The following is a 10,000-nucleotide window of genomic DNA, read 5'->3' as shown; positions in this document are numbered from 1 at the left end:
CGTACGCGCGCACACACAGGTCTATTTGAGTAGGATACCTGCCTGATAAGAGACCGAGAGGGTGATGAGTGGACAGGACAAGGGCTCCCTTTTGGCAGATCTCAAAATATATTGTGACAAAATCAGGAATCGTTTACAATATCTCATGCTTCGGCATGGGTCGTGCGTAATACACACAAAATTACATTTTATTAGTAAGATCTGCATTTGTGTGTGTAATGCAATGTATCTTTGAGGTAAAAAAGAAAAGATGCTGTAGAGCTCGCTGCAAGCAGCTTCCTCCTCGCGCAGAGCAGAGCAGCGGGAAAATCTTGGCGCGCGGAGCAGACATCTCCATCTAGCCCGCGTGCTATAATTGAAATGGCGCGTGTAGCTCCGGGCAGGGTTGCGCGGGCGCTTTTTTTGCAATGGCAGAATGCCGTTATGTCGATAGACGTCATTGGGCTTTAATGGCCTACGGGGAAATTCGCCGTTTCAATTCGGCACATTAGCCAGACAGACTAGAGAGAACGGAGAAATGCAGGCAGGCACCGTATGCATGAACGCTAAACTGAGGACTACTATCTATCTTTTAAAAAATATAACATCTACCCCCCCCCCCTATTTTCTTTCTGTAGACACTTCATCAACAAGTTGCACTGCGCCCTGTACACTCGCCTTAGAAGTGGTGAGGAGGAGGAGGAGGAAAGGGGGGAGAGGAGAGGAGGAGAGAGAAGGGGGGGGACGGGACGCGTGCTGCCCTGTTTTACTTCTGTGGAGAATGAAAATGTAGATGCCTTGCCGAAGAAGACGAAGACGCCTGGGGGGGATCTCTTACATCAGACGAAATGACAATGATTAAAATCTGTTTTCTCTCTCTCGCTCTCTCTCCTGCAAAGTCTGTTGAGCGACGTGAACGCTACTGACTTCCCTGATAGCGAACATCATCAACATCGCCAAGTCCGTTACTAGCCCCCCTGAAACCCTGGACTTTAAACCGCTACCTGCCTGCCTGCAGCTGATTGTCTATTTTTACTTTTGGGGGAGAATACGAACATCGTCATCAACATTATTATTAATGTCTGGTAGTTGTTTCTGGTTGTCTCATCTTGCCCTGGGAACAGAAGAGAAGAGAAGAGCGGGGTATCAGGTTTTGATCAGTAAAATCGCCTCAGTTCGGCTCTGCTTTGCTCGGAGGGTAGAGAGAGTGTGTGTGTTTGTGTGTTGTCTGTGTGTGTGAGAGAGAGAGTGTGTGTGTGTGTGTGTAGTTCAGGGCACTGCCTTAATTGCAGCCATAATCCCCGCTCTCGTGGCCCACGGCCACACGGTTTGGCCGCCCAGAGCAAGAAAGTGTTTTTAGCTCGCGACTGACTTCTCTTATTTAGAGACGGGATTAGGCTACAAGCCCCCCCTCTTCTTCTCATAACACGCCCGGCACATTCATTTAGTGAAAGAAAAGAAAAGAAAAGAAAAGAAAAGAAAAGAAAAGAAAAGAAAAGAAAAGAAAAGAAAAGAAAAGAAAAGGACAAGAAAAGAAAAGACAAGAAAGACGGCTAAGAAAGAAGCACATACGCTGCGCGGATCCAAGCGCGGCTGGCCGGAAAGATCAGCGTTTTGGAACTAAGAAGAGAGAAGGCGAAGGGGGAAGGAGAGGAGAGACCCATCACATCTCGTCTTTATGTTCAAGGTAAGAACGCAGCTCAGCTCAGCTCAGCTCCACTCCACTCGGGCTCAGCTTCCTGTCCTCTGCTCTTCGTGTTGTGGGAAAGTGTTCACTCCGGTCTGAACAAGTCTGGCCAACACAGCACAGCACAGCACAGCACAGCACAGCACTGCACAGCACAGCACTGCACAAGCCATACAGTAGATCTTTAAAGCCACAGTGACGCTTTTCAATCAATGTATCACGTCTGCCACATTGCTGGCGTGTTTAAATAGGCTACAGTTTTGGAGACGTTGTCTTGGTTTTCGCATCGCAGGAGGGCAAGGAGTAGATAGGCTGGGTCTGTCGGAGCCCCTGTATGTGTGTGTGTCGGATTGCACTAGTTTAAGGGAACTTGGGGCATTTGGAAAAGCAGAACTGCATCCAACCACTACAGGCAGCGGCTGAAGCAGCGACTGGCTCGGATTTCTCTCTGGATTGGACTACAGGATGTTTGAAACGGTATGATATCATTTCATATCAACATAACCGCATTTTTTGGACAGGAATGCCTAGATTTAGTCCTTGTATGTATTGTTTTTGGTCAAAAATGAAATGTTTGTCCTCACCAGACGAGACATTGCTGATTATTACGATGTTTCGCCGCGAGCCTGGTGGTGTGTGTGCGCGTGAAGTCTCGACTGGAATTGTGTCAGATCCTCTGGCGCGTTATTTATGATCGACACAAATTATTACACGGTTCAAGATTTTTTTTACAATAGTAGGACATTTGTCTACCTAGAAAATAGGACATTGCCAAATTATCTTGTTATGATACCGTCTTGTTTTGTTTTTTCTTGCTTACAGTAGCCTCTATTTTGAATGAATACTCGGCGTCAAGATTTTTTTTAAACAAGAGTAGCATATATTTGTCTGCATACAAAATAGGCCACATTACTACCACATTTTCATGTGATGATGCCGTCTTGTTTTTGTTTTTGCTTACAGTAGCCTATTTGATATGAATATAGATGTCGGCGTCTGTGCTGTGCGAGGCGCCATATTGTGTGTGTGCAATTATCCGAATTCGGCTCCCCGTGGGCAAAGTACACTGAAGAGGGCTAACCGGGGAAATACATATTTGTACATTTGTGTTTAGCGCCGTTCGGATTTTTAAACACAATTTAGGATAAAAGAACAGACTCTGTTTTTTCTGAACATGACGCACGGCATCATTGTAATCAGTGTGCGTCTCGTTCCTGGTTGAGGGATTTCTATCGGAATGTTCTGATGATTTGGCTACACACACACACGAGGCCACTGAACTGCACTTTAGCTGAAACAAGAGTCGGGTCCATACGTTGTGGACAGGGATCTAGATCAACCTTTTTCATCGCCTGTCAAAATGGTTAGTGGATGTTAATCTCCCTAGCCAAACATACACTCACTAATGAGTCAAAGTGGCTATAAGTTGCCCCTTAATTCCTCCAGCCAAATTGAAATTTCCCCAGCTTTTGACCAGTTGGCTGTTCATTTAGACCCCTGGTTGTGGATGTCTTCATTATAACCGCCTTATACAGTGGTGGAGAGCAGCAGAGCGGAGCTATTGCCCAGCCGGGGTGGAGGGCAACTTTCCCGGTCTAGTGGTGGGTCCGCTCGCCGGTGCGTGTGCGTGTGTGTGGGGGGTTGGGGGGATTGTTACATCCGATCCGTCTGGAATGCGATCAGTGAGGAGAGGAGAGGAGAGGAGAGGAGAGGAGAGGAGAGGTGAGAGTAGAGAAGAGAAAAGAGAAAGAGAGAGGAGGACAGAGAGGAGAGGAGAGTGGAGAGAAGAGGAGGCGAGAGAAGAGTAAAGAGGAGAGGAGAGGAGAGGATTGGAGAAGAGGAGAGAAGAGAGGGGAGAGAAGCTCTCTCTTCGGTCCAGACAGACAGACAGCCACGGAGCAGATGTCACGGCCCTCATTAGCCTCCATACAGCAGCCAATAGCCCTCTGCTACACCACACACTACACTACATAACACTACATTACCCAGCATGCACCACTACACTACACTACATTACACTACACTACACTACACTACACTACACTACACTACACTACTACACCACACCACACCACACTACACCACACTACAATACACTACACTACACTATTCTACTCTACACTACACTACACTACACTACACCACACCACACTACACTACACTATATTACACTACACTACACTACACTAGAGAGAGGCAGAGGAGAGAGAAAGAGAGAGAGAGAGGCAGAGGCAGAGGAGAGAGAGAGAGAGAGAGAGAGAGAGAGAGAGAGAGAGAGAGAGACATTCAGCGGGGTGCCTTCTTCTGTCTTTGAAATAGTAGAGAGACGTTACAGCGGAGTTGGGATTGTATTTCCTTGTTGCCCTCTGTCAGCGTCAGTAGTAGGCCATATGTCATGATAGTAGCCTGAGTATTCACTGATTCCTGACGGTTGTGTAGTGACTTAATGCGCGCGCCATCGTGCGTAAAATGATTGAAAATCTTAGGTGCACGGATTAGTATGGAATGTTCTATTATTTTTGACTTTCTCTGTGTGCCTTAGCTCTCATCTCTCTCTCTCTCTCTCTCTCTCTCTCTCTCTCTCTCTCTCTCTCTCTCTCTCTCTCTCTCTCTCTCTCTCTCTCTCTCTCTCTCTCTCTCTCTCTCGTGCATTCCTGGTAGCATTCATATCAGAGGGCTACTGGTTCCTATGGCCCGCGGCTGTATACAGAGGTTGGAGAGAGAGAGAGAGAGAGAGAGAGAGAGAGAGAGAGAGAGAGAGAGAGAGAGAGAGAGAGAGAGAGAGAGAGAGAGAGAGAGAGAGAGAGAGAGAGAGAGCTCTATACGCCTAAAACTTCTTCACTCTTTTGAAGTCGCGCGTTCTTTCTTTCACTGGGATCTGAGGCGCCTCGCCCCAGTGTGTGTGTGTGTGTGTGTGTGTGTGTGTGTGTGTGTGTGTGTGTGTGTGTGTGTGTGTGTGTGTGTGTGTGTGTTAAATGAACATTATTCCTGGAGGCTTTTTGTGCGCTGCGTAGAGGCAACACCCTGGAAAATTCTGTAGTGCTTTCTGTAGCTTTGCCTTTGCCGCGGGCAGTGCGATCGCCTCGGGACAGAGAACACAGAATGCTGGAGCCCTTAACAACACAGAACGCAGCCCTTAACAACCAGCCGTGTGTTTACCTTTTATGGGTAAAATAACAGCCTCGCAAATGAGAGAGGGAGAAAACTAGAAGACGAAATCCTCCCCAACCCTTTGTAAATCCCTTTGCTAGCGACTATGCAAATAAACATTTCTCTCTCTCTCTCTCTCTCTCTCTCTCTCTCTCTGAAATCCTTGTTTTCTATGCTGCCATGCTCTAGATAGGATATGCCTTTAGAGGAGTGTGACTGCCAGGCTTAAAAACTAGCTGTAAATAATCCGAGATATGTTCATTGATCTGTTTTTCTTAAAAAAAAGAAATGGTGCGCAGAACAAGCAGATTTCTGAGAAAAGCACGCCTAGCCTAACTTCCCCAGTTCCAGGACGCACCACTGATTTTTTTTTAGTGCGTGTGAGGCGTCTAGACCTAGGGGCTGTCAGGGGCCTAGTTAAACGCGGACGACACTGCCAGTCATTGGGAGGTCAGTTCCAAACTAGGCTAGTTGGTGCCAAAGTGTAACCCGCTTGTTAACGACACAGAGGTAGTAGGCTAATGCATTAACTTAGGCTACATTAGGCTAACCTCACATGTGACCGTTTCGGGTGCAGACCTATTCTGGGTTCTGGTAGGGGTGCGTGCGTGCGTGAGTGAGTGGCACTCTGTGAATTTCGCCTAGTGCATCTCATATGGAGAAGGTCGGGACTAGAGTAGCCTGGTGCAGGCTACAACGTGGATAACCAACTGCTGATGGCAATTTTGATTCACACAGACGCACCCGAGTTAACCTCTGTAGCCTACCGACACACGGAGTTGCCAGTCAGATAGCCTGTGTGTGATTTCCAGCCCCCCCAAAAATGCTGAATCCTGTCTGGGGAAGCACTAAATCCCTCCCAGTTTCAACACAATTGTATTGATTTCTATAGCCATAAATGTGCAGTAAAACCACCCAAATCACATTTCCCCCTTTTGTTTGCAGCACACGGTCATCATCCCAAGCAGCTCAATAGGGTTGGGAAACTGTCAATCCGGCAACACTGCCGCCAAATTAGAGCGCTGTAGTCCTACTCGGATGTGGTCTTCATTTGGAACATAATCTGGCTGGATAGAACTCCCGGTTGGTTCTAGAAGGCGGCTGTCTGGCTCACGTGTTTGTGTGTTGTGTTGTGTTGTGCTGTGCTGTGCCATGTTGTGTTGTGTGTGGAGGGAACGAACATCATCTTGTCTGACACCCAGCACGACCTTTTAATTAGAGCACTGCCGTGTGCTTTTGATCCCCCGGGGGCGACACCTAGCATTCCTCTCTCTCTCTCTCTCTCTCTCTCTCTCTCTCTCTCTCTCTCTCTCTCTCTCTCTCTCTCTCTCTCTCTCTCTCTCTCTCGCTAATAAGCACCCTCCTATCCTGCCCTCGGGTGGCGGGAAAGAAGAGATGCAAACAGCCTTAATTAGGCGCTGTGGCAATAATTTGTAAGCTAAATATTCGACCCGACCAGCAGATGAAGCAGATGAGATGAGGAAGGATCTGATTTGAGTCAGGTCTTAGAGACACAGAAGGGGTGTGTGTGTGTGTGTGTGTGTGTGTGCAGAGACGCAACTGTATTGTCGCACTTCAGGGGCTGGCAGGCGCAGGCGGTGGCATTGACATTGTGTAGGCTATGTCGCTACAGTAGACAGTTAAGTCAGACAGAGTTGATTTGACATCCTCTAGAGTGTAGACTATTTTGTCCCAGAGTAGCGTACTCTCCAAGTGTAAAATTAACACAGTGTTTGTTTTAATTGTGTAACTGCGGAAGTCGCGAGAGAAGGCATTGTGCGTGTAGCTTCGGCTGCGCGGAGTCGCGTCTAGTCGCACCACTTGCTTGTCTCCGCTGACACCTGAAGTCGCGCGCCACTTGGCTTCACTGACAACTAACCAGCTAACTGTCGCGTGTTTCCAGGAGGGGAAGCAGCATGCCTCGGTCTTGGCCGTTTAAATAACTCTTAAAGTGTTGAAATCACCACTGCAGATTTTACTGTGTGTGTTTGGAAGGCGGGGCACGGTCGTTTTGTGCGTGCCCTATAGGCTACTCTACACAGTACATGTTGTGGTGTTAATTCAACACTTAGAGAGTTTATTTGAGTCCAATCAACTCTCTAAGTGTTTAATGACCACTGCAGAATTTACTGTGTACGCTTTTCTTCACTGACAACTAAACATGGCTTTCGCCGTGTCCTGTTTCTCAGCTGTTTAAATGAACTCTACAGTTAGGCCTACTGTCAAAACCCGATTCCACAGAATTCCATTGTAGAATTCTACTGAGCACTAGGTGGTTTTTAAAAATCTAAAGGAATGCGCGAACCTTTTTTTTTTTCAAAAAGCGTCACAAAAGGGACTGTGCCCAAGCACAGCCACGCTTGACTTCAGTGACACCTGACCAACTAACGGCCATCATGGCTCTCGTCTTCGCCTATTTCCTGGAGGGAAGCAACATGGTGAGCATGGCAGTGTGAACTCTTTTACTGTTGAATTAGGTTACCACCACTGCAGACTTTACTGTTGAATTAGGTTACCACCACTGCTGCAGACTTTACTGTTGAATTAGGTGACCACCACTGCAGAATTTACTGTTGAATTAGGTGACCACCACTGCAGATTTTAGTGTGTTTGTGTTTGGAAGGCGAGAGATGGCACGATGGCATTGTGCGCGTAGGGAAATCCCACTGGTTGATCGAAACGTTGGTGTTGCCGATTGTAGAATGAAATAAGTTTTATTTTTGTTGGATCTCATACAGTGTGTGGACCATTCTGTCACACTGTGTCTACCGCTTTCGTCTTGCACCTGGATAGTGGTGTAGTCTACTTTTTCATGGTGGGTATACTGTATATTTCAGCATTTTTTGAAGTGGATATACTGTATATATTTGTTGTATTAAAGACAATGGATCAATCAATTTCAAGTGGGTATACTGAAATCCCTGAAATTTAGAAGTGGGTATACCCACGTTCTACGTAGACTACACCACTGCACCTGGATTATTGTTTTGTGGATGTGCGCACCCCCAACCTCCAAACGCTTGACTTCACTGACAACTAAGCAACTAAACTAAACTAAACATGGCTTCTCCTAACCAACTAAACTAAACATGGCTTCTCCTAACCAACTAAACATGCCTTCTCTCCTCTCCCCTTCCTCTGTTTGCAGGAGGGCAGGAGCATGTCTCGGTTGTCCCTGACGCGGTCCCCGGTCTCCCCCCTGGCCGCGCAGGGCATCCCGCTCCCGGCCCAGCTGACCAAGGCCAACGCCCCCGTGCACATCGACGTGGGAGGACACATGTACACCAGCAGCCTGGCCACACTCACCAAGTACCCCGACTCCAGGTAACACACACACACACACACACACACACACACACACACACACACACACACACACACACACACACACACACACACACACACATGTACACCAGCAGCCTGGCCACACTCACCAAGTACCCCGACTCCAGGTAACACACACACACACACACACACACACACACACACACACACACACACACACACACACACATGTACACCAGCAGCCTGGCCACACTCACCAAGTACCCCGACTCCAGGTAACACACACACACACACACACACACACACACACACACACACACACACACACACACACACACACACACACACACACACACACACACACAGTAGAAGGAACTTCAGTGATCAGGATGATGAGGATGATGATGATAATGATGATGATTATGGTGATAATGCGGGGCGGTCATTTGTGGTAATTGCGTGCATGTGTGTGTGTGTTTTAATTTTATATGTTTGTATCAGTAGCCTATGTTAGTCTTTTGTTTAGGCTACTGTGTGTGTGTGCATGTGTGTGTGTGTCTGTCTGTCTGTCTGTGTGTGATTATTGTCAATGTCTTATTTATATGTCAGTCTAATTGCACATTGGAGACATGTCAGACATTATTTCAATCTTCTGTGTTAGCCGTGTTACATGGAGTTTAGACTGATTAGAGATCAGCTGTGTTAGCCGTGTTACATGGAGTTTAGATCTTCTGTGTTCGCCATGTTACATGGAGTCTTGACTGATTAGAGATATTCTGTGTTAGCCGTGTTACATGGAGTTTAGACTGATTAGAGATCAGCTGTGGAGCTCTCAGCTCTACTCTTAAAGCCCTTGAAGCCAAAAAGGCAGTTGGCTACCGGAACAGCATTAATGGGAAAAAATGATCAAATATGGTTTTAAATGACATTATTATCAAAATATAAATATAGTGAAATAAAATAAAATGATTGTAATCTGTGAAGCGAGTGATATAAAGTAACAAGCTGCATGTCAATAATCTACAGCAGTGTTTCCCAACCAGGGGTACGTGTACCACTAGGGGTACGCGAGCACACTGCAGGGGGTACTTGGAAAAATGTTATTATTATAACAAATGTATGGAGCAGTCACATCAGGACAGAGAAAGCGATATATAACATGAAAAAGGGGGTACTCATGGCACAACTAAGAGGCTTAAGGGGTACGCAAGACAAAAAAGGTTGGGAAACACTGTCTACATAACCTAAAACTATTTAGGCTGAACAACAGCATCATGTTAACCCATTTAAACACAGCGTTATGAATGTGCTGTTACCAGAATGGCAATGACCTAGTAATAGTGCATTAGTGAAGGCCCAGTGTTGTGTTGTGGTGGAGTAATAGGGTCTACTACGGTAATTAATAGGGATGCACCGATACCACTTTTTTGAAAACCGATACAAGTACGAGTACATTAATGTGTGTACTTTCCGATACTGAGTACCGATACCGATACCTTTTGCCACCAAAAATGCCATCGAAAACAAATGCATGGCCTTGTTTTTTTCCACCTGTTTATTGTCCATTCCCATGTAGATTTAAATGTTAGTAAATGTATGTGGTGGAGTAGAAGGGTCTGCTGTGGTAGTTAACCTCTCAATGACTATTACAGCGTGCTAGTGGTTATTGGAGGCTACGGTCATTGTACTGTACTTGGTTTGAGCGTGCCTTACTGCTTTGTAGGGCAGTAGCTGTGTGTGTGTGTGTGTGTGTGTGTGTGTGTGTGTGTGTGTGTGTGTGTGTGTGTGTGTGTGTGTGTGTGTGTGTGTGTGTGTGTGTTGTGTGTGTAGGGCAGTAGCTGTGTGTGTGTGTGTGTGTGTGTGTGTGTGTGTGTGTGTAGAGCAGTAGCTGTGTGTGTG

The 10,000-nt window shown here is 46.6% G+C and overlaps 1 protein-coding gene across 1 annotated transcript in view; it reads left to right on the top strand.

Annotated features, from left to right (window-relative positions):
- The first annotated feature begins 1,491 nt into the window (after positions 1-1,491).
- The window catches only part of LOC134442929 (BTB/POZ domain-containing protein kctd15), a 33,549-nt gene continuing 25,040 nt past the window's right edge, over positions 1,492-10,000 (top strand). The window contains exons 1-2 of the mRNA XM_063192890.1: positions 1,492-1,666; positions 7,965-8,140. Coding sequence (XP_063048960.1) covers positions 1,658-1,666; positions 7,965-8,140 — 185 coding nt within the window. The 5' untranslated portion in view covers positions 1,492-1,657. The remainder of the gene's footprint in view (positions 1,667-7,964; positions 8,141-10,000) is intronic.

This window comes from Engraulis encrasicolus, unplaced genomic scaffold (assembly GCF_034702125.1).
Source record: "Engraulis encrasicolus isolate BLACKSEA-1 unplaced genomic scaffold, IST_EnEncr_1.0 scaffold_26_np1212, whole genome shotgun sequence".
Classification (NCBI taxonomy): Eukaryota; Metazoa; Chordata; class Actinopteri; order Clupeiformes; family Engraulidae; genus Engraulis; species Engraulis encrasicolus.
Note: the sequence above shows the minus strand (reverse complement) of the source record. Positions and strands in the feature narration are given on the sequence as shown.